The 23,666-nt window shown below is 52.8% G+C and overlaps 2 protein-coding genes across 4 annotated transcripts in view; one reads left to right on the top strand and one right to left on the bottom strand.

Annotated features, from left to right (window-relative positions):
• Positions 1-316: 316 nt before the first annotated feature.
• LDHD (lactate dehydrogenase D) lies at positions 317-5,732 on the top strand. 2 transcript variants are annotated; one of them, XM_010596829.3, is made up of 10 exons: positions 317-394; positions 1,160-1,272; positions 1,484-1,625; positions 1,747-2,177; positions 2,558-2,838; positions 2,930-3,058; positions 3,131-3,258; positions 3,914-4,004; positions 4,111-4,222; positions 4,298-5,732. In XM_010596829.3, the coding sequence occupies exons 1-10, from the start codon at positions 323-325 to the stop codon at positions 4,461-4,463; spliced, it is 1,665 nt and encodes a 554-aa protein (XP_010595131.1). In that variant the 5' UTR covers positions 317-322; the 3' UTR covers positions 4,464-5,732. The 2 variants fall into 2 exon arrangements, with proteins under 2 accessions (XP_010595131.1, XP_064129846.1); XM_064273776.1 differs by having other exon boundaries at positions 2,639-2,838.
• Positions 5,733-9,282: 3,550 nt separating this feature from the next.
• Positions 9,283-23,666, bottom strand: part of ZNRF1 (zinc and ring finger 1) — a 97,471-nt gene continuing 83,087 nt past the window's right edge. Inside the window, exons 2-4 of one of the 2 annotated variants that reach the window (XM_010596824.3) lie at positions 23,516-23,611; positions 12,443-12,548; positions 9,283-9,580 (exon numbers count right to left, since the gene is read on the bottom strand). In XM_010596824.3, coding sequence (XP_010595126.1) covers positions 9,433-9,580; positions 12,443-12,548; positions 23,516-23,611 — 350 coding nt within the window. In that variant the 3' untranslated portion in view covers positions 9,283-9,432. Of the gene's footprint in view, positions 9,581-10,720; positions 10,813-12,442; positions 12,549-23,515; positions 23,612-23,666 lie in introns of those variants that run through there. The other variant, XM_010596825.3, reaches the window with a different exon arrangement.

Consider the following 23,666-nt stretch of genomic DNA (forward strand, 5'->3'; position numbering starts at 1 on the left):
AATCATTTCTGAGCCTACAGGACAGGGAGTTTGTGTTTGTTCGAAGTGCCCTCGGAAGCCGTTGGAGAGTTTTAAGCCAGAGAGTGGCCGCCGTCCCTCAGCTTCCCCATGTGTCAGCTAAGCCTCACCTTCTTAGAAGTACTGTCCCTGGCGCCCGCATACGGGCCTGACTCAGCAGGACCTGGCAGGGGCCACCTTAAGCTGTGCCACCTTAAGCCAGCCCCACCCCTGGAGCGGCCAAAGGGCCGGACCGGCCGCACAGCCCCTGGGGAGCTGCTATCTGCCCGCCCCGCGCCCCAGCTCCTCGGGGCGCTACCCAACTATGGCCCTTCTGCTGCGGGCCACGACCTGGGGCCTGTGCCCTTGGAGAGGCTACAGCTCTAAGGGGGCGCAGGTAAGCCTGGAGGGTGGGGGGCCTGGTCCCAGTACCCGCCAGGCCTGGGGCGCACCTGCTCCAGGTGACCTTGGGCAAAGAACCACCGGGCTCGTCTGTGGCAAACGTTGACGTTGAGTAAGATGGTCCGAGGCCCTAGTGCTGCCGGAGCGGGGCTGGGAGGGATGTCAGATGAAAGGTTTGTGGGCTCCAGCGCGCGCCTCTCTGGGGCTGCAGAATATATCCATACATGTTTTGAAAGAATGCCAGTGAGGCAATGTAAGATGGGAAGAAATCTCTAGAAGGTCTCTGAGAGCCTCACAGCTGCCCACCCAGGCAGAGCTCTCCTGCCAGTTAATCATCTCCTGCATCTCCTGTGTGCCTGGGGCTGTGCTTGGCTGGCACTTGGAGGAAGAACAGAGATGAGTAACCTTTTTGATTCACTAAGGCAGGGCTGGCTATTTTAAGGAACTCCTGCTGACATTTTTTTTGTAGAGCTTTTGTTGTTTTTTATTTCTGGGGGTGGTGGTGGGTTTTCTGAAGTGAGACATTGGCCCCGTGGGTCTGTTTGGAAAAGACGTGTTCCTGTATAGTGGGATTGTATAAAGTTGGGCACAGCCTGGCTGAGCTGTTAGGGTGGTGCTAGTGTGGGGTAGAGGGGAGGCCAGAGGTGCCCAGAGGTGCTGGCAGCCCCCTCAGCTCCTGTTCTCCCAGCTTGCTGCAGGGGTAGGGCTGTGGCCCGGTCCCATCTGTTGGGTGACCCTGGCAATGTGTTTCTCCCTGCAGGGCGCACTCAGCAAGGGCTTTGTGGAGGCCCTGAAGGCAGTGGTGGGCCCCTCCAGTGTGTCTACGGCTGCTGTGATCAGAGAGCAGCACGGGCGGGATGAGTCCGTACACAGGTGGGGGCTCGTGAGGGTGGGAGTGAGGAGTAAGGATCCTGGTTTGTCATCTTCCCCTCCTCATCTGTTTTGGGATACCCTGGGCCTCTCCTTTGTACTTCTCCGGAAAGATACTCTCTGCCCTCACCTACTGTGTAGCCTCAGACTCCTTGATGAGAGAGCCATACCAGAGGGTGCCATGCCCCCCTGAGTTGCTGGCCTCTGGTTCTAGGTGCCAGCCTCCAGATGCCGTGGTCTGGCCCCAGAATGTGTACCAGGTCTGCCGGCTGGCAGCCCTGTGCTACTGCCAGGGTGTGCCCATCATCCCCTTTGGCACCGGGACGGGGCTTGAGGGTGGAGTATGCGCTGTGCAGGTACGGTGGGGTCCCACCTGGCCAGGGTCTGGCCTCATCACATTTGTTACTGCCCTGTGTGGGGTGCACCCCTGGAGACAGACGACTAGGTCCTGCCCTTAATTACCTTCTCTTCTGCCAGGGTGGTGTCTGCATTAACCTGACCCACATGGACCGGATCCTGGAGTTGAATCTGGAAGACTTCTCAGTGGTGGTGGAGCCCGGCGTCACCCGCAAAGCTCTTAACACCCACCTGCGGGATAGCGGCCTTTGGTTCCCTGTGGGTAGGCCTGGGACTCCCGGACCTTTCCCAGGGCCTTGGGGACTCCCTGGTAGCAGGATTTTTTCCGGGCTTGTGGGGAAAGGGGCTCCTGCCCATCCAGGCAGCCCTCTGCCCACACTCTGCCCTTCAGACCCAGGTGCAGATGCCTCACTCTGTGGCATGGCGGCCACTGGGGCCTCGGGCACCAATGCCGTGCGCTATGGCACCATGCGGGACAACGTTCTGAACCTGGAGGTTGTGCTGCCCAACGGGCAGCTGCTGCACACTGCAGGTCCAGGCCGTCACTTCCGGTGAGTGCCCCGACCATGGCCTTGCAGCTTGGAGCACTGATGGGGCCTTCCAGCAGAGATAGGGCTAGCTGTGAAGTACACCTCCTCCACGGCCTCCCACCTGGGCCTGGGGGTCTGAAACACTGTCTCAAGGGCAAAGGTAAATGGGGCTGGGGTGTGTTCATCATGATAACAGACGTGGACCCTGCATGTGCCAGGGCCCTGGCTGCCTTGTTAACAATCTGGGCCCAAGAGGGAGGCCAGCCCAGACCTCGGACTCAGTTCTCCACCTGGCAGGGTCCTGAAGGATAGTGCTCAGAGTTCCAACTCCAGCTTCAGGGCCCTGTGACTATGACCCTGGCCCTGCCCCACTCTGAGCCCTGGGACTCTGAGCCCCACAGCTCCCCAGCACCAGGCCTTGGGCCAGACGTCCATCAGCATGTGGCCTGGGCACTCACCTGCCCTGTGTCCCCGGGATCCAGGAAGAGTGCAGCTGGCTACAACCTCACGGCGCTCTTTGTGGGCTCCGAGGGGACACTGGGCCTCATCACAGCCACCACCCTGCGCCTGCACCCTGCCCCTGAGGCCACGGTGGCTGCCACCTGTGCATTCCCCAGTGTCCAGGCTGCCGTGGACAGCACCGTGCACATCCTTCAGGCTGCAGTGCCTGTGGCCCGCATTGGTGAGGCGGGGGATGCGCCGTCCATGTGGGCTCCCCCAGAGGCTCCTTGGAAGGCCAGGCCTCAGCTCTGCTGCCCTCTGCCTGATCCCAGAGTTCCTGGATGACGTCACGATGGATGCCTGCAACAGGCACAGCAAGCTGAACTGCTCAGTGGCACCCACACTCTTCCTGGAGTTCCACGGCTCCAAGCAGGCTCTGGCAGAGCAGCTGCAGCGAGCAGGTGTGTGGGGCTGCCGTGGGCAGTGGAGTGCCCCTGTGTAGGGCCCACTATCAACCCCCTCCCAACCCACAGAGGAGATCACCCGGCACAACGGGGCCTCCCACTTCTCCTGGGCCAAGGAGCCTGAGGAGCGCAGCCGGCTCTGGGCAGCACGGCACAATGTCTGGTATGCAGTCCTGGCCCTACGGCCAGGCTGCAAGGTGAGTTGGGACTTGGAGGGGTGGATCCTGCAGCTCATTCCGGGGGCCCTTTCCTCAGCCCACCACCCTACTGTTCTGAGCAGCAGACTGAGGCCCAGGAAGGTAGGGGTTAGCTGAGCCAGGCCTAGAGCCCAGGGCTGCAGACTACCTCCTCCAGCTGTTTCTCAGATGCTGTTTAGAGGCCCTGGGTCAGGGACAGAGGAGCAATCCTGAGGGAGGGGAGGTGAGGGAGCAGGCAGCCACAGTGCGATGTGTTTAGAAGTTGTAAACAGGGAAGGCTTTCTGGATGAAAGGATGAAACACAAGCCTGAAATACGAGCAGGTGTTAGCCAAACTCGATGGTCAAACAGGGCTCCAGGCAGAGGGAATGGCCTGTGCAAGGACTTGATAGTGTGGAGAGCTGAGGGGCCTGCAAGCAGCTGAGGGTAGACAGCAGAGTGAATTGTGAAAGCTTCTGTTGGCAGGGCCTGGAGAACACACCCAGGGAGAAACTGAAGCCTAGAGAGGAGTAGGGATGTTTCCTTGTATGAGGTTAAGAGCTGAAGCCAAGTCCACTCAGACCTGCTGTTGGCCTTGCGCAGTGACCCCCCCCCCCCGCCTTACCTGAGGGCAGGCAGGGAGGATGGAAAGAACGTCACAGTCTTGTCCAACCCAGGGCTATTCCACTGATGTATGTGTGCCCATCTCCCGGCTGCCGGAGATCCTGGTGCAGACCAAGGAGGACCTGAAGGCCTCGGGACTCACAGGTTCTACGTGCTTGCTGTTTGGGCGCAGTGGGTGGGAGGTGCTGGGACTCACCAGTGCCTGGGCAGGCTGGGCTGGAGGTGGCAACTCTGACTTCTGGGCCCTCAGGAGCCATTGTTGGGCATGTGGGTGATGGCAACTTCCACTGTATCCTGGTGGTAGACCCAGAGGACCCTGAGGAGCTCCACAGGGTCGAGGCCTTTGCACAACACCTGGGCAGGTAAGAGCAGAGCTGGGGCGGCTGAGGGATATGGGGAGAGGGCCCTGTTGAGGATCTTTCTCCACTGTCCTCCAGGCGGGCACTGGCACTCCACGGGACATGCACTGGGGAACATGGGATTGGGCTGGGCAAGCGGCAGCTGCTGCAGGAGGAGGTAGGCGCTGTGGGTGTGGAGACCATGCGGCAGCTCAAGGCCATGCTGGACCCCCGAGGCCTCATGAACCCAGGCAAGGTGCTGTGAGGGGTTGCAAGTACTCAGCCTATCAGCCCCCTGACCATGGAGCCTCCTCTGTCCCAGAAGCTTCCTTCATCCTCAAGCAGCCCTCTGCCTTTGCCCAGACCCTGCACGAGGTGGGCAGCAGCTGGTGCCTCTTTGCCAGCCAGCCAGCCAGCCAGCCAGCCAGCCTTCTGTATTTAGGCCTAAGTTGGGTTGGGGGAGCCTGGGTCCTTGGCTCCTCCCTGGCCTTCTTACTGTTCTGGTGGGGGGGGCCTTTTGTCTAGTAAATGACTCAGAGTCATTCCTGAGAAGCTGCCTGTCTGCTCGTACACATCCTGCCTTGGCTGGGGAAGATGGGATGGGTCCACGTCCAGGCCTGAGACGACTCCCCTCTGAATGGGCCTCCCACTGCCGGGGGCCAGGGATAAGCCGAGGGGACCCAGCAACCTGAGATCTACACCTGGTGACAGGAACATCTTCCTGGTGTGGGAAGAAACTCCTCTTCCATCCCACATAGATAGTTATCCTTCAGTTGAATCCAAATCTAAATAAACCTGAACCCCATTTGCAGCTGCTGGGAGCCTAGCGGGGCAGCCCCTGCGTATTGCCCTTCCGTATTCACCCTCCCCTCCTCCTCCAGGTTGCACGTCTTTTGGCCAGTAGTGCCCTTGTCCCAGGCCTGTCCCTGCCTTTGCAGCCTGTGGTGGGGGAGGGTACCCAGGCCACAGAGGAAGGGTCACTTGAGGGACCTGGGTCCCTGTTTCAACTAGTCCACCTGTGAGCACCTCAGGGCCTGAGGACTTTGCTGTGGCAGACATCACGTACGGGGACAAACGCCCACACCAAGCCATAACCCAGCCTTAGAATGCTCTGAGCACGTCCTCTAAGCTGCTGCTACCCATCATTAGATACGGAAGTGAAATTATCCTCCCCGTACCATGCCTCTCCAGGGAGTAGGACCTCGTACTACCAGCTTTTTTGCTCTCAGTCAGGGCCTGTTCCTCTTGGCCTGCTGGTCTGGGGATTGTCCTCTGGCCTCAGTTGTTCCCTCATCTGGCCTACTTGGTGGCTGTTCCCCCAAAGCCCACGAGAGGGCACCCATCACCACAAAAACTCAGATACACAGCCTCTACTCTTGGCAGCTGCTGCCCAGAACTTGAACTTTCCGGGGCCTGTGGCGCTCAGCTCTGGGCCCCATCCTGGCTCTCCTACTACCCAGGGCCAGGGAGAGGCATGGTGTCCTGGAAGCCAACCTCCAGACCTTCACACCCCCTGCAGTGCCCTTCCATCTCCCTTGACCTCTGGGTCTTTGCCCCCTTAGGAGGAGGCAGCTAGCTGCCCACCCCCCCCCCCCACCTCACCCCTACACTCCCAATCCATTATTTGGCTCCTGCTTTAAGTTCTTTTCCTGCTTCTACCCACCCCCCACCCTACCTACCCTGTCAATCTAGCCTTCCCTAACCTTGAGCAGAGGGCACCTTGCTCTGATCTAGGCTGTGGTTCTTCAGTCCGAGCCTAGACCTCAGGACCCTCCTCTAGTAACAGCCTGCCCAGGGAGTAGTGGGACAGAGATGGCAGCGACAACAGCCTGAGCCTTGAAAGCCCTGTGACCTTCTGTCCATGGCTGCCCTGGATGGGAATAGTGGATGGACCAAGGGCTAGTGTGGTGACAAGTCCCATCAGCCCTGTCTCCAAACCACCCGAACTCGCCACCGGCCACCACTTACCAGTCACGTCTCTCCAGCCCCTCCCCTTCCAAAATGCCTAACATTCTGGAAGTGCAACTATGGGAGAACTCTTCCCTGCTGGGCAGTCAGCCTCGGGGGCAGGGCTCTTCTCAGAGGCACCCTCCAATGCCAGCAAGTAGTAGGTGCTCAGCAAATAGCCATTTCCCCCAAGTTTCTTATTAAGAAAAATTTCAAACATACAGAAAAATTGAAAGAATAGTACATTGTTTACTGGAATACCAGCCACTGAGGATTCCACAGTGAACATTTTTGCCTTATTTGTGTGTGTGGATTTTTTTGGGAACCATTTGGAACTAAGACCTTTCATGACATCATTCACCTATATACGCCAGCATCTATCACCTAAGCGTAAGGGCATTTTCCTATAAAACCTTAATGTTGTATATCATCAAGTCAGTTCTGATGCATAGAGACCCTATAAGACAGAGTGGAACTGCCCCATAGGGTTTCCTAGGCTGTAACCTAACCTTTGCGGGACCAAATTGCCAGGTCTTTTCTCCTGCAGAGAGGCTAGTGGAATTGGACCACTGACCTTTCAGTTAGCAGTTGAGCCCTTAACCATTGCACCACGAGAGCTCCTACAAAACTTGAATACCTGTTCTTAAACAGCTATTAGAGGGATGGCCTTGGTGAGACATCCAGGAATCCCCCAGAAGCATACCGGGCCTTTAGCAGAGGGATTGGGCAGAACCCACCTCCCAGCTCCTCTCCATCCTCTCCTCCCAGAAGGCAGAGCAGGAGAAACAGGATTCCAGACAGCTGTCTGGGTGGAGGATGACAAATGCCAGTTCTGCCTTGGGAAGCCCAGGCACCCTCCAGTCCTTCCCCCACCCCAAGAACTGGCAATCTGGATCTGGATGCTGAGACCACAACAGCCAGCAGAGGGCGGTGGTGTGCCAGGTGGGAGTGGAAGGCACGGGGTGGGGCTGGGGATAAACACCAGCCCCGGAGCTTGGAATAGCACCCAGCGTGGGCTCCAGCCAGGACCCACCCAGCTCACGGCTCACCCACAGTGATGCCACAGCAGCTGAGCCTAAGATGTCATTGGGGGCACACAACCATGGTCCTCAGGCCTAGGGGTCAGCAAAGGGAATTTGTAGGGCTGGGCCCTGCCCCACCAGCATTGCTCCTGGAATTAAAAATAGAACAGGGAGACATAGTTGCCAGGCAAAAGCAGGAGGTGCTGTGAACAGAATGGTGCCCTTTGTGGTGACAAAACCACCACCGAGCCTGCTGTGCATGTGCCAGGTGCCTCAGGGCAGGCTCTCTCACCCTCATAGTGACCAGCTAGCAGGGGTTTTGTCCCCATTTTACACATGAGGAATCTGAAGTTCAGACGAATGAAGTCATTCCCCCCAAGATCATCTTGAAGAAGTAGAGGAGCCTGAATGCAGAGACCTTCTAGAGTCCGCTCTTGCTGCTGCCTCTCTTAGTGGCATTGGTCCCCCAGTTTGCCCCCCAGGCTGGTCTGACACTAAAGCCCAAGCTCCTCACCACCAACTCTCCTTTATCATTTCTCCACTGTGTCGTGTCTCGGTACACTGAGTGTCTCCCAGTTGGTCTGCAATGCCATCACAGCATAGGTGTTCCGTTACAGGAGATACCTGCAGAGCCAGGGACCTGCTGCCCAGTAGGGACACTCCTGGGCTCTGTGGGGCTGAAGCCCAGGGAGGCAACAGCACAAAGGAAGGGCAGGTCTGAGAAGGATCAGAGGCAGAGCAGAGGCACGGAGCTGTCTCCCTCCAGAGAGTCCCTTAGCCGGCCTGGCAGGAGGCTCTGGAATGCCGTTCTGGCAGACTGCCTGGCACTGGGACAGAGGCCTGGACGGCACTGCTGCTCCCTGCCCTCTGCTGCCCGCCCAGCCCAGTTTGCCAACTTCTGTAAGCACTGAGTGGCTGGTTCTGGTTCAAGGGCTCTGAACTGGCTCAGTCCCAAACCAGGGCCTCAGTGGAGCATGCCCATGAGTCAGCACCAAGATGCTATACAGTCTAAGCAACAGGCAGAGCAAGATGTCGGCATGGGGAGCAGAGGCTGCGGGGGGAAGGGAGGTGTTTTGGCCAGACACCTGGGAGGAAAGAACACACATCCCTGCAACCTCCGCTGGCTCTAAGATCTTTGCCCCTGCTGATCTTTCCAGAAGAGTTCCATCATAACCACTCCACAGATGATGGCAGACTGGACTCTGTGAATCTTCAGAGGGTTAGTAAACTTGGACAAGGTCTGATCTGACATGTTCATTCCACCAGGTCTGACCCTTCAGAAAACCACTTAACACACCTGTAGGCCCAAGTAGTAGCCTGAAGGAATGCTAAGGAGGTAGGTGAAAAAGTGAAGGAGAGGCCTTTGCCCCATTTTTTGATTGTACAGCAATACTTCATTAAATAAAATCACACAGTGCACCTTTTATTAGACATGATTTTAATACCATATCAAAACACCTTGACTAATGAAGAAAGCTTTTTTCCCAAGCTTTAAACGTTTTTTTTACATTTTATAAGTTTTTCCATATTTTAGTATATAAATACAGAAACCTATTTCGCATGGGCTGATGCCACGTGTGAACATCAATGGCTAAAATGTTCTCAAACAGTGCCTGAAAACAAGTAGGTTGTACATCTTTTTTAAATAAGTCCTTTTTGTTTTTTAACATTTCCTGGGGCGGGGGGGGGGCGGGAATCCACAAGGGTCTAAGAAAAATGTTCAGGCATTTTTGCAGGACACGTGATGGTTAAGTCCTCTGAACTGACCCGAACCAGAAGGAAAGAGAGGGGAGGAAATGGGAATGGAAGGGAAGGAGGGTCCTTGATGGGTTGCCTTCTGGCAATAAAGTCAAGATATCAGGGTCTCAAGGGAAGGAAAAGTGCAAAACTGAGGCAGAAAAAATGGAAGAAAAAAAAACAGGGCAGTGAAGTTGGTGATGGTGAGGGCTGACTGGGGTGCAGGGGGAAGAAAGGGCTGTGTGTGTCACGCACACATGCCATCAGAATGCGGGCAGGAGACCTTGGCCTGGTTCGTTTGTCACTGAGTGGGTTACAGTTGGGCAGCAGACAGCAATCTGTAAACATCACGAGGAAAAACACCAGTCGACACTAGACTTTGTTTTTTTTATAATTTTTTTTTGTAAACACTTTAAAGACAGACCCACAACGCCTTTCAAAGGTGAAAAAGAAAATGCCCTTTCCCTCCTGGGATGAGGGGGTGAGGGGAAGGGTAGCAGTTGATTCTTTCTTCTTTCAAACTCGCTCTCATCCAATGGGGTGTCCTCGGGGAGAAAGGGAGAGCCATTCTCTGGAAGTCAGTGCAGCAGGGGTACCCTGTCCCCACTGGTGTCCCAAGCTCAGCTCTGCCCCAGTGTCCGATGAGCCTCCTCTCAGGAACAGGGCCTGTCTGTCCCTGTGTGGATCATAATAAATAAGTCGTGCTCCGTCTGGCCAGAGGGCCGGCCGCATGCCATCCAGCTGGGGCGCAGGCCGGGGCGGGCGTCTGTGGTTCCGGTCTGGGAAGGGCCCCTGAAGCCAAACATCATGCCGGGAATTTGGACTCACACTCCAGCGCCGGGCTCCACTCCCTCTGCCTCACTCTCACCCTTGCTTTTTCTTCTCCCCATGTCATCAGTGTTTGAGGTGAAGGTAAAAAGAGCAAATGTCCCTGATTTGTCTGACATCATCAGCTGTTCTGGGAGTTTACTTGGAATAAATAAAATAAACCTAGCAGAGAACAAAACAAAAAAGGGAAAGAGAGAAAAGAAGCCCCAAAACCTTTGGATATGAGGTGAGGTGGAGTCAGGGTTTTGGCTTTTCTGAGGGTTTTTGTGTGTTTTCCAGAAAAAAAAAAGGAAATGCCAGCCCAGAACTCTGAAGGGACAGGTAAGATGGGGGCGGGAGAGGATGGCCATCGGTAAAGCAAGGTGCCCTGGGGAAAAAATGAGAGGTCAAACCAGGATGGTTATACAGGGGCATGTGCACTGTGGGGAGAAGTGAGCCAGCTGGCTGGTGGAATCAGGATCTTGCTGTGGTGTGGATGGGGCTGAGTCGGGCCTGGAGGCCTCAGACTCGTCTGGAAGCAGGGGTGAGGGAATGCCTACAGTTGAGAAGAACCAGCAGTAAAGACAATTGCTAACAAGCACTCTGCAGTGGATAGTACACCATCCCCTACACTGTCTCACTGAATGAGGGCAATGTTCATATAAGGAGAGGGGTACAATTAGCCCCTGGTCAACAAAGAAGAAAGGGAGATGCCAAGAGATGAGGACAGAGCCGAGCAGGGTTCACCCCCCATTCTCCCAAGAGCGTGCTGCCCCTCCAGCCGCTGCACTCCGGGACAGTCCTGGACTTTTTTCCGGGAGATTCACCCTGCACGTCCGAAATACATTGGTCTGTTCTCCACCTAACTCTAACTCAGCCACATTCATCTTCGCAATGTGCACATCTTAGTTTGTATTGTGTCCTTTCCCCCTCTTTCCCAGCCCCCGCTGCAGGCCCCCCGGGTGACCTGACCTGAGCCTGGGCCCGGACCGCCTCCCGGCAGGCTCACCTTTGAGAGGAGTCAGCGAGCATGCCCAGCAGGGTCAGTCCGCAGGGTGTTCTGGACAAGATCTGTTCACTTCAAACCACGAATCTATGCAACTGAGTGGAGGGGGTGGCAAGGGAGATGATGTTACCTGCTGACCAGACAGCTTCATGGGGGGCACTTTCAAAGGGCTGGATTCCTGAGCAGGGGTTTCCTAAACCTTTCCTGAAAGGACCCCAGGGAAAAACAGCTCTAGATATCCACTTTTGAAGCAGAGAGAAGGCAGAATACCAAAACTGATCTTGGCTAGGCTGGAAGCAGCAGCCAACCTGGGGCAGTTCTATGCATGGAATTGGTGGGGCTGTGCCCTGCAGGAAGGGGAAGGCCATGGCCTTGAGCGGGACCAAGGCCTTAGTGCACAGAGCCCAGGAGGATGGCAATAGCTATGAGAGAGAGAGGTGCAGGGTGAGCAGGCAGAAGGCACAGGGCAGCTAGTCAACTATCTCTAAAGGTTGAAAGGTGGGGATGTGGGAACAAAGATGGCGGCTGGCCATGGCTGCGGGGTCCTGAGACAGCCCTCTCCTTGGTCAAAGGAGCAGCCTTGAGGCTCCCTCTGAGGGGGTGGCTTCTCAGGAGACGCCCAAGCTCTATGTGGTTCTGCTGTGGTTGGCAACTGGCCTCTACTCTTCCCTAAGGAGGTGGGGAGGGGAGGCTTGACTTTCCTGGCTTTGTGGCAATGCTAAGACTGAGCCAGGGAGGAGGCTGACAGGAAGCCCTGGTCTCTAGTGTTTACAGAAAAGCATTGTCGGAATCGAAGAAGAAACAGAGATTGCCCAAAGACAGCTTTCTGATTCGTAAGCCAACATCTGGGTATTTTCAAAGGCAGAAACCAGACAGATTATTTGCATAATTCTCTGCAGGACCAAAGATTTTCTTATTCTGGTTCTGGTTAGTGCCTCCCTGGGGCACTAGAACACTGTGCCGGGACCAGTCCAAGACTCCACCCCCAGGCCAACCCCAGCCTCCACAGCACCAGCCCCATCTGTGTGCCGGCTGGACGGTCACCCCGCGGCCCTGAAGACTCAGGGCTTTGGAAAGCCCTATGTGTCATGAGGAAGCTCAGGGAGCCAGAGAGCAGGTGGTGGCCACAGGCAGCACAGCGCGTCCCCATCAGGGGAGAGGTGTCTTCTTTCCAGTTGGAAACCAGAATGAGGCCCAGGCAGGAGCACAAGGCCAAGCCTCGGCCCTGCTAATTAATTATAGCAACCTGTTGCGCTGTGGCCTGACAGGTAGTGGCGATTCTTGGCTCCTGTCCCTGGGAGCAGAGGCTGCCCAGGTGCCAGCAGGCCCACCCTCCATGTGCCCGCCTTGCACTGATTAAGGCTCTCATACCGTGGAAGAGGAAGAAAAGGCTCAGGGAGTGAGGTGGAGAATCAGTTTCCCAGGTGGGATCCTGAGCACCTCCAAGCTGTGGGCTCCACGGCTCTCACCAGCAGCTGCCACCATCCAGAGCCAACAAACCGGAGCCAAACCTTTGACGCTTCAGTGCTTGACTGTGCTTGGGGTGGCCCTAACCCTTCTACCAGCACACTGCACGCCCGTCTACAGGCCTCTGCCTCGATGTTCCTCAGAGCCCGCATCACAAGGAGAGGTCGTCATGGACCCAAAGGGGAAGCATAGCTAGGGTTGAGGGTCTGCCCCCGCCCCAAAGGGGCCTCTGGGATGCGGGATGTAAATGAATGGTACCTTTTGTGATAAATGCACAGGCAGGGCAGCCTGGCTATCGTGTCCCCCTGAAGCAGCTCCTCCAGGCAGATCACGCACTCACCCGCGTCTTTAGTCAGCACATCATCTGCAGGGGGGAGGGGGAGAGCGGGGAGAGGGTTAGTCACCAGCAAACAGGTAGCACAAAGCAGCCACAGGCCCAGAAACCAGCTGGGGCTTCTGGGGTGGCCTGGACTGTGCAAGGCTCTGTGTGGGACACTGAAGCCCAAGATGGGCCTTGTCTTAAGGCCCTCACCATGGAGACAAGAGAGGATTAATAACCAAGTGGCCCAGGCAATGGAGGACAAAAATGGCTTGGAGAGGGAGAGGCACATAGCGGAGGCAATGTGAGGCAGATGGTTTCCTTATACACGTTGTATACTTTTCCCCTAAACACACACACATGCCAGAGGCACTGATTTCTGGTTTGGAAAAATATGGTAATGGTGAGAATGGAATGAGGCAAGAATGAATAGAAGCAGACTACTGTCTACCATGGTTATTAGCAAAATCATAAGTCAAAATCCCAAGCAGAATATGGGCACCCACCACTGCCAAGCCAACAGTCTTTGTTAAATTTCTATGACATTCTGTGCACTGGTGACTCACAATGAATAAGCCACAGTCTCAGCATTCAAGAAGCTCATGGGCTACCGGGGAAAGTCTAACAAGAAAAACTGAAGGCCCAATAATTTCTAGAAAGCCTTATGAGGAAGACAGGGCTAAGTATGAGGGATATAGAAGGCACCTAAACTGGGTGGGGACAGTTCATGCAAGTTTCTGGGAGAAGGTGACGCTGAGGTGAGCTGGACGGACAAGGTGAAGGGGAAGATGTTCCAGGCAAAGGCAACAGTATGCCTGCATCTGGGAACTACGGGGAGTTTGTTATGGAGGTGCAAAGAAACACATGGGGCCATGGAAGGGGTGGTGTCTGGGCTTTATCTGGTTAACTGAGGGGCATATTTGGTTTCTGGAAGCTTCTGGAGAACGGACTTGAGGCCACAGACAGGGAGCTGCCTCTGGAGGCCAACGCAGCAGTGCAGGAGAGAAGGGGAGGAATGGGGGGTGCTGATGAGGGCAGCTGGGCTCACAGGGCTCTCTGCACTGAGAAAGGGAAACCTGGAGGAGAAGGATGGGCACAGGATGGAAGTGACCATTTCAGAATTAGGTGGGAGCTGTCAACCAGGGGTTTCCAGTTGGACGTGCTAATAGAGACCTCCAGGGGTCTGCTGGAAGTCTAGATCCGGGGTTTAGAATAGAGACGTGGGTGGCAGATACAGATGTGGGATTAAAGACTGCCCGGGGAGAAAGTTTATCCTGAAATCCAAAGAAGGCAGAAGACCGAACCCAGGTTAACTTCAATATTCGAAGGGCAGATGAACACAAAGTGAGCAAAAGGTTACCTAGAAGTTCTCACAACTAAAGGAGAAATACTAAGAGATCAGGGTTATGGATGTAAAGAAAAGAAAAGGCTTGTAGCAAGAGCAATTCCCCACCACTAAAAAATTTTAATTGCTTATGAACATTGCCAGTGATGCACAGTAAGATCTGGTATGTACAAATGCATGAGTGTGTGTGTTTGTGCATGTGCACATTTCCATTTAAGTCTAAAAATCTTACGAGCTTGGCAGGGCAGATTGTGTTATCCCATTTTGTAAATGAGGACACTGAAATCCAGAAAGGCTAAACTTCCTGCCTAAAGTCAGTGGGTTCATGAATGGTAGTGCTGGGACTGGGCCCCTCCTCCTGGGTGTCCTCCTCCATTGCTGCTTCTTTGTGGCCTCTGATGATTATGGTGGAAAGGGAGACACGTGCGTCCCATGTCAAGATGACATTAAGATGAGGATCCTTCAGGACCTAGAAGGTTATGGTGAGTCCAAGTGCCCCACCAGGAACCCCGAGGAAGATGCATAAAGCAAAACCAATTCAGTACTTAATTGCCCACACACGGGAGTTCTGAGAAAAGTCACCCTAAGCTTCCTAGCTACCAGAACAATCTGCGGTCATTTTCTCTGGCTGTTAACATCTAGCTAAGTCAAGGGCCTACCTGAAAGGAGATACAAAAAATCTCAAGACTGAAAAAGGAGCTGGCATGCAGCCTACCACTGGTACGCAACCTTAGACTCCAGACGTGGCAAGCTGCAGACCAATATAAAGGGATGATCCCATTTTTTTAAGGTGTCAAATGCCATACATAAGTCTTTGTGCATATATGTTTGTGTAAGCATAGAAAAATGTCTGGAAGGATACACAAATCTTAATGGCTGAGGGGGAGGAGGATTAGAAGAAAAAAGACTTTTATATACTTTTGTATTGTTTAACTGTTAGAACATGCATTATTTTTATAATTAAAAAACCCAATGAAGAAGTATACTGGTGGTTGCACAACATGGTGAGTGTAATTAATACTACTGAATTGTATATTTGAAATTGGTTAAAATAGCAAAATTTTGTTATATATATTTTTTAAAAACCATATTTTTTTAAATTAATTTTTATTAAGCTTCAAGTGAACATTTACCATTCCAATCAGTCTGTCACATGTAAGTTTACATACATCTTACTCCCTTCTCCCACTTGCTCTCCCCCTATTGAGTCAGCCCTTTCAGTCTCTCGTTTCGTGCCAATTTTGCCGTCTTCCCTCTCTCTCTATCTTCCCATCCCCCCTCCAGTCAAGAGTTGCCAACACACTCTCCAGTGTCCACCTGATTTAATTAGCTCACTCTTCATCAGCATCTCTCTCCCCCCTCCGCTGACCAGTCCTTTTCATGTCTGATGAGTTGTCTTCGGGGATAGTTCCTGTCCTGTGCCATCAGAAGGTCTGGGGAGCATTGCCTCCGGGATTCCTCTAGTCGCAGTCATACCATCAAGTATGGTCTTTTTATGAGAATTTGGGGTCTGTATCCCATTGGTCTCCTGCTCCCTCAGGAGTTGTCTGTTGTGCTCCCTGACAGGGCAGACATCGATTGTGGCCGGGTACCAACTAGTTCTTCTGGTCTCAGGATAATGTAGGTCTCTGGTTCATGTGGCCCTTTCTGTCTCTTGGGTTCTTAGTTGTCGTGTGACCTTGGTGTTCTTCCTTTGCCTTTGCTCCAGGTGGGTTGAGACCAAAAACCGTATTTTTTAAAAAGAGAGAGGGAATGTTAAGTCCTAACACCTCTCTACACTTGAGTGGAAAACGGGCTGGAATAATCAAGATTTCCCTTCTCTCTGGTGCCATCATTTAGCCATATAAGGATCCCTTCCTTCTTTTTCTGTTGGTAACATTACTTCCATGCTCAAGATCTTCGTTGGTCTGCCCTACCTATTAAGCCAGGTGCAAGTCCTGGTTCTTTACTTACTAGCTACATGAACTTGAGCAAGATACTGAACCTCCTGGAACCATAGTTACTTTATCTATAACATAGGAATAATAACAGTTGCTACTTTTGGTAGCTATGACTTATGTAGCTGGAGTACAATGTGATTTTTCAGCTGCTCCCATCAACAGGTGGAGCCTGTTTTCCCACTTTTTGAGCTGGCCATGTGAAGTAGGTAGGATGTGACAGAAGTGACTGTGTCAATTCCGAGCTAGACCGCAAGAGGCTTCCATGTTTCCTCTGTCTCAGCATCCTGCCACTGGCATGTGAACAAGCTCAAGCTAGCCTGCTAAAGAATGTGGAAAATAATCAACAGAGGCTGCCCAGCTAAGGCCATCTTAGACCAGCCAGGCCCAAGCTTACCCATCAGTTGAACCCAAACACATGAGACTGACCAAGCTTGGCCCAGATCTGCAGAACCTCTTTAGACTTGTTATAAATAATAAATGATTGCTATTTTAAACTACTAAAAAAAAAAGTATACTGATGTCTGCATTTTACTCTGAAATCATCTAATGGGTAAGAGGGATTTGGCGGCTGGATAGAGAGGTGGGGTAATAGATACGTGACAAGGCAAGTATAATATAATGTAGACTCTAGGTGATGGGTAAGTGTTCACTGCAAAACTCAACTTTGCTGTATGTCTGACATTTTTCATAATAAAATATCAGAGGAAAAAACCCCAATAAGGATCGGAGGAAAAATATTCTAAATTTGAGAGGGCAGAGTCATACTGTCGACATTCTAGGACATGTCTTCTCCACTTTCTTTGTCTTGGGCATTTCATCTATAAATGAGTATTTGGGCATCAGATCTTAGTTCTTTTCTTCATATCAAACTCCATACTTAAGGATGATTTCCCTTGTACTCCCCACCACCCCTCCGCGATTGGTAACTCAGTTGTGAGCCCAAGCAGCAAGGTAGAATTCTCTGGGACTCAAACAGCTTCCGACTCAGGCGGCACGCTCTCAGACTGAGTCAACTCTAGCAGTGAACCCTTGGGGGTGACTGAGGTCTGGGACAAGAGAAGCCAGGTGGAGATACGGCATAAAGGCTTTCTTCTTTTTTTTTTTTTTCTTCAACAAGATTGGATTGACTCTCACCTTTTCACATTATCACTAGGGGAAGGCGAGAGGTATTGGGCAATTCACTTTCTTCTCCTAGGGCGAAATTCACGGACTCAGACTTGTCCAACCATAGATCCCACCACACCACATTTTATAAAGCATCTCTACACGTAGTGCTAGCCTGGGTCTGAGCAATGTGAGGAACCCAGCCAGGCTGGTACACAGGAGGGAGCACATTTCACTGGAATTGAGGCCACGGCTGCAAAAGGCTGCCTGGAGGCTCCTGGGGGTGAGGTGGAGTCAGGTGCTTAGAGTCTGACAGCCTGGGAAAGCCAGCAAGGCCCATACCTAGTGCAGTGCCCAGTGGGCAGCATTCTTCCCAGAGATCAAGACAGGAAGAGCAAAAGGCCAGCAAGCGGTCTGAGTGGGTGACTGAAACTTCCTGTCCTAATCCCTAGGGCTCTGGGAATCAGCAGCCCACAAATGTCCCTGGGATCCTAGCAGGGAAGTGGAAGTTGGGAAGACCAAAGTGTAGATGTTGACCAGCTCCCACAAGATATCCACACTCATCGGATGGGAGCTTGCTGCCTGTTGTGAGGATGAGGTCATGGCTGAGACTTCATAGCACAAAGCCAAGGGCCCTTACCCCACAGAAGTTTGGCCCTCTAGTGTCCCAGGCACCCAGAGGAGGGCCTCAACAAATGCTGGTTGATGAGAACACAGAAACAGGCTGCGCTTTCTGCCTTTGTGGATTCTGCCTTTTCCTTACTGCCTCATCCCCCAAGCTTCCTGGTACTAGGGAGAGTTTGGAAGTGTGTTTGGCCTGGCCAAGGGTGCCAAATACCTGTCCCTGCAATCAGACCCAGGGACCAAATCAGAATGGCAGGGCCAGGTCTCTGGCACCAAAATGGGAGGTGTGAAGACTGTGATAGAGCTGGGGGTGGGAGGTGATGAACTATTTATTTCTTCTTCCTCCTGGAGATCCAGGGGCAGCCCTCCTGACAGCAGCTGTCCATCAAACAAAAGTAGAAGGAGAAAAACAAGCCCTCGTGTCTTTGGGCCCACCTATATGCCAGGAACCTCACAAATATATTTCAACGCCCTCCCTCACCTTCCAGATGCGGCTCAAAGAAGTTGGGTGGCCTGGATGAGCCCAGGCAGCTGGTGGGTAGCTAAATTGGGATCTGAATCCAGATGTAACTTCAAGCCCAATTCCTTCCACTTGACCACTCTGCCTCCTTTCCTTATAAGACCAAGCGACATGGGTCCCTTCCCTTGGGCTGCAAACGCTACCCAGCTCACAGGCAGCAGCTTCAAGTCCTTGTGTGGATGTGTGAATGGGGGGAGGTGGTGGCAGAGGGACTTGGGTGCTCAGAGAGAACAGACCAGACCTTAGAGAGCTGCATTGCTGCCCTTGGCCTGCCACACTGGGGCTTACGTCCCCTGTGGGCAGCTCTGGCGAAACACTCCTCAAAGTCCCCAGAGCTGCTGGCAGCGTGGAGGGGTGGGGAGGCCTAAATAGCCACAGCCACATTCCTGCTGGCTGGAGGGAAGGCTGATACTGTGAACTCTGAGTCAGCAGCAGAGTGGAACATGCATATACATTCCCTGTGCCTGGTGGCAGTTAAGGCCCAGTGGGAAGTAAGGTGGGAGCCAGAGGCAGAATCCCTGGCAGATGATGCAGGAACCCAGGCTCCACCCCCTGGCCTCATTTCCAGCCTGAGTGCAGACCTCCTGATCTTGCAGCCTCTTCAGTCTTTGCAGAGCCACTGCCCGGGCTCCCAGGGGACAGGAAAGGGTAGCGTCGATGGTACCGGGCCTGGCTGGTACCCTTCTTGGGAAATCTGGGAAGCTCTGCTCTCCAGGCAAAGGCGGACCTTGGGCTCCTCCATCAGCAGCAGCATGCCCTCCCCAACACCCCAAGACTGTTAGATGCAACTCAATCGTTAGGCAAGTTGGGGTGCAGTGATAAGAGCCCAGAGGGTGAACCAGATACAGCTCTGGCAGTGGAGGCCTGGAGGCTTCATACTGACGGGCCCCCCCAGCTATGCTGCCCAGTCCCCTTTCCTAGAGCCAGCCCCTTCTGGCTCCCCCCTTGCATTGGCCCTGCAGGCTTCCTCCCTCCCAGTCCTCATTCACTCAGGCTCAGTCAATCTGGGTGAGCCTGCCTCCTCCCTTCCTTCCTCCTCCCTCCCAGAAGGAACATCGGGACACCTCCGCAGCTGCCTGACTCCATCCAGACTCTAGCACTGCTGCGGCACCCAACAATAGCTCCCAGCATCCCACGCAGGGCCAGCAAACTCTCCAGCCCACAATGGCTTCCCCAGTCAGGAGAAAAAGCGCTTCCAGCCCACCACAGGGGTCTCTGAGAGCAAAAGACACAACAGGTCAAATAAGCACCTGTTTACATGTGTCGGCAGAAGGCCTTTCTGCTTTTACAGGAGCCAGGCCCCCTCTCCTTTAAAGAAAGCTTGTGTGACAACTAACAGCTCAAGAGCCCTTGAAGATGGGGGCAAGAGGAGAGGGTTATGACAATAAGGAGCAGGGGGGCTGGTGAGGGGAGAGGCTATCTTCTGAAGCAGTCTGACAGCCAGGCCCTCCATATACTGCTGACAGGAACCTGCCACAGCCACACTCTCCGGGGGCCAGGGATCCTGGCTGGTCTTGTATCCACCCCATGCTATTAGGATTCTCTTCTGTTCATAGGAAAGCCAGACCCCCACATCTTGAGATTCGTTCTGCTGGCAGAGCAATTTGAGAGACACAGTTGGAGCACTCCTGGAGGGTACGTTCCCAAAGTCTCAACTGTAAATGCAGGTGGGGAAAAGGGAGAAAGCAAAAGGCCCACTCAAGCTGACCACAGCCACCCACACCACTGGGTCCCACCGACTTCTTCCTCTCTCCTATGCTGTGCGCACATCTTTCAGGAGTCCTGGTCCAGGGGTGCCTGGGGAAGAGAGCTCCAGAACAAAGGACGTCACCATCAGTGCTTTGGGGTCCACCACCATTCCCTGCCCCTCCTGTATAGTTCAGCTTGGTCACCAGTCTTGATGGCCAGGTGCTTGCCCTGGGAGCACCAGGTACTAGTCTGCACATTATCTCCTGGGCACAAGGTAAACCAGTTAAACTAGTCTCACCTTTTCTTTTTTTTTTTCAATCCGGCAGATACTGGAGACCTTCCAACCCACTGCTCAGGCCAACCCTCATAATAAGAAAAATACTACTTTCTATCTGCTTCATTTGGGAGATTTCCACTTTCTTCCTTTGGTGGTTCACTGAATTTCTTCTTACATAGCCACTGTAAATTTTCTAAAAATTTCCCCAATTGGTGCCAGAAATTACAGAAAGTGTGTGCGTGCGTGTGCGTGTGTGTGTAGGCAGATGGGAAGTCTCCAGTGGAGTGACCAGAGGGTCTAGCAGATCTTCGTAAGGAAATGGCACTTCTCTCTCTCACCATTAAGAAAGCCTCATCTTGTTCCCTTCCAGAAAGATTCCAAGAGCTCTACACATAGATTCTTTAAATCTCGTCACAGTTTTTTTGTTTTAAATAAAAAAGGTTCAGAGGAACAGGAGAGGCTGGGATGATGCGAGATCATGGGTAAAACATGGTACTGACAGATCAAAATAAACACCCCCATCTCCTGACTTGAGGCTTTGGCCCACGGCCACTGGAGAACTGAGGAGGAAGGCTGACCCTTGTCAATTCATGCCAATGCTAAGAAAGAGCCAGAGAAGAGGCTGATGGCAAAGCCCTGGCCTCTAGTGTTTATAGAAAAGGATTGTCTGAATTCAAGAGGGAACTAGAACCAGCCCTAGACCTGCAGTTGCTCCTGGAGACTGGTACTCCAAGCTTTCAAATCCCAGCTGGTAAAATGCTTTCCTCGTATCTGAAGGTTTGGGTATCTTCAGGAAAGACAAATGCCTGAATATAAGCAGTCCAGTCACGAAGATCTACTTTTTGCCTTAATAGGACCCACAGAGGAGTCAGACTATTGTTTCTGAAGCATCTTCTTCATTTTAAGGCAAATTCCCCTGATAGTACCATTGGAATGCGACTTTGCCTCTGGTGGTAGAAGAATGGCTTTTGCAAAGACATCCTTGAGTTTAAAGCCTCTCCTTTCCAGTCTCTCCAGACATACACCTGCCTTAGGAGGTGGCCTCTCAATTAGAGGAAAAGGGAAAAATAGGACTGGTATAGCTTACACTTGGGCTGGGGGGTGAGCCAGCCAACCTCTCTTCCTCTGAGGGGACACCAACCACAGTCTCCTATGCAGGCAGTGGTGAAAGAGGAGGGACAACCCTCCCCTATGGCTGCTGGTGGGGAGGACTGGTGCTGGTAAGACCAGATGCTCAAGGGCTAATCCGGAAGAGGACAAGAGATGCTTGGAGACATCATGGGCAGTTCACCTTCCCAGTTCTCTAAGTGTGATAGCCCCTTACTCATGGTGGCCCCAAGAGGACTCTGCCTCCACAGCTACTCTCCCAGCGTTCTCCCTGATAACTCCAACAGCTAGGCTCTCTCTGGCTGAGGTCATTCTGAGGCTTCTTTGTGTTCTTACTACAGCAAAGACAATGTCAACAGAGAACTCTCTCCAACAGTCCACAGGACAAAAAGAGGTCTTCATAAGGTCTCCACACATGTGGACAGATAAGTGAATACAGTCTGTGAGGCCATGGCTGGGGAGGGCTGTGAGACACAGTAGAGGACTCCTCACCCTCTGTGGTCCCAAGCAGAGATGGGGAAGAGGAACAAAGCCGAGCTTGGGGACCCTCGACAGAATGCACACAGACGAGTCTGAAAGAAAGCCCAGGGAACACGTGACAAGAGTCAGAGACACTGTGGCAGCCAGTCCCCAGGAGACGGCCTTCCCTTGTCCCTGGAGAAAAGAAGAGGCTTCCCTGACACCAGGTAGGATATAAAGGGGGAGGATCTCCTGCCCTGAGCTGGTCTCCACCCTGAGCAAAGCTTATCAGACTGCCTGCAGCTGGGACAAGTGGTAGCATGGCCCCTCTACATCTAGAACCTTTTGGCCAAGCAAGTAATTATGAGATAAGAGTAGATACACTTTCAGTAGATCAGGTCCCTCATGATTATTTCCCAGGAGCAATCTGGAAAGTGATAAACTCTCCAGCAGCACCACAGGCCCTGTCTAGGCTGGTGCTGCGTGGGGAAAAGAGCAGTCCGGGTCTGAGGAGGCTATCAGGGCAGGTGCCCAAAACCTGTGAGGAGGGTCTATCCTGCAAACTTCCACAGTCAGGATGTGGTTGAATTACCCAGGTTCCCCTTGAGCACAGTCCTCAGACTCTAAGGATTAATCACAGGACTCTTCCTGACCATGGCTGTGACTTTCACCCTAGAAGGCAGGTCCTGTACCGCGGTTGGAGAGAGACCCCCATTCAGACATAGTGCCTGTTCTCTTAGAAGACACAGCTCTCTGATGAACATGGTTTGATATCCCCATTTTATGGACCAGAAAACTGAGGCTCCACTAAGTTAAGCAACTTTTCCAAGATTATATAGCCAGTAAGTGGTGGAAGCACGATTTGAATTCAAATCAGTTTAACTTCAAATTCTTACCCATATCATACCCCGCAGATGTTTATACTCAGGAATGGATTAACCAATAAGCAAGGTACCGGTAAGCACAGTATCAGTAAGCAAGGTACGTATGGGCTTACAGTAAGCAAGGTACACATGCGCTTAATTGTGTTTACTTACTAATCTGTAGTACACAATACGACATGAGTTTCATCAAGGATGTGGTGGAAAACAGGTGAAATTGTGCATGATGGATTAGTAAGTAAGCACAAATAAGCCCATGCATACCTTGCTTATAGGTAATCTGTCCCTGTTTATACTCATTTTGTTCACAGAGGTGCCATGTTAGGGTGACTTGGGATTCACAGAATCCTCTGGCTCCATGATCCTACCCGTTATTCACTGCTCAGCTCTAAGACAGCCTCCCAGGTAGGAAGTACCACGGCCCTGGTATGAAGCAGCTTGACTGTGCTGGAGCAACTAGGTAGCATGCCAGCATTTTTAATCACTGAAGGGTGTCCAAGTATTGTGCTTATGCTCACAGAGCTTAATCAGGTGTTGGAGAGTTGCAGAGTGACAAGGAGAACAATCAGGCTTCCCATTACTCCGTGCCCACCACCAACAGACAGATGGCCCTTCCCCAAGGAGACAATGCTCCCTCTGGGGCCCTTCTGCTGCTCAGAACTAACTCTTGGAGTGAGTCCAGCTGTCTCGGTGCCAACCACAGTCAGGTGTGTGAACAGTGAAGGAATGGTGGCCCTATCTCCCAACCAGATGTCCAAAGAACTGAGGGTGCAGAATAAAGGGCAAAGGATTAATTGAGCAACCTGAGAGACAGTGCACCTTGAACCTGACCCTGTGCCTCCCTTCCTTGTCCCACTCCTCTTTTTCTCTGACTTCCACAACAGGTTCCCCAGAAAAGTCTGGCTCCTTATTACCACTGAGGTATTTTTGTCAAAAGGCAGGGTATAAATGCTGCAGGAAGCCATGTAATATTGGGGAAACCCTCATCAAAGGCTCCCCACAGAAGCAGTGGCTGCCCCTTCCCCGCCCCCCCCAAAGCAGCAGGTGAGGCAGGCCGAGCCCTTACCATTGTAGGAGAGGCGTGGTTTGCTCAGACACATTATAAAGTGCATTTCCATTTCATCAGAAGCCACAGACTTGGAGCAAATGGGGCACTTGAAACCTGAAAGAGAGGAAAACAGAATGAAATGTTTTCTCCAAACCAAGTATATGCACAA

Source organism: Loxodonta africana, chromosome 21 (assembly GCF_030014295.1).
Source record: "Loxodonta africana isolate mLoxAfr1 chromosome 21, mLoxAfr1.hap2, whole genome shotgun sequence".
NCBI classification, from domain to species: domain Eukaryota; kingdom Metazoa; phylum Chordata; class Mammalia; order Proboscidea; family Elephantidae; genus Loxodonta; species Loxodonta africana.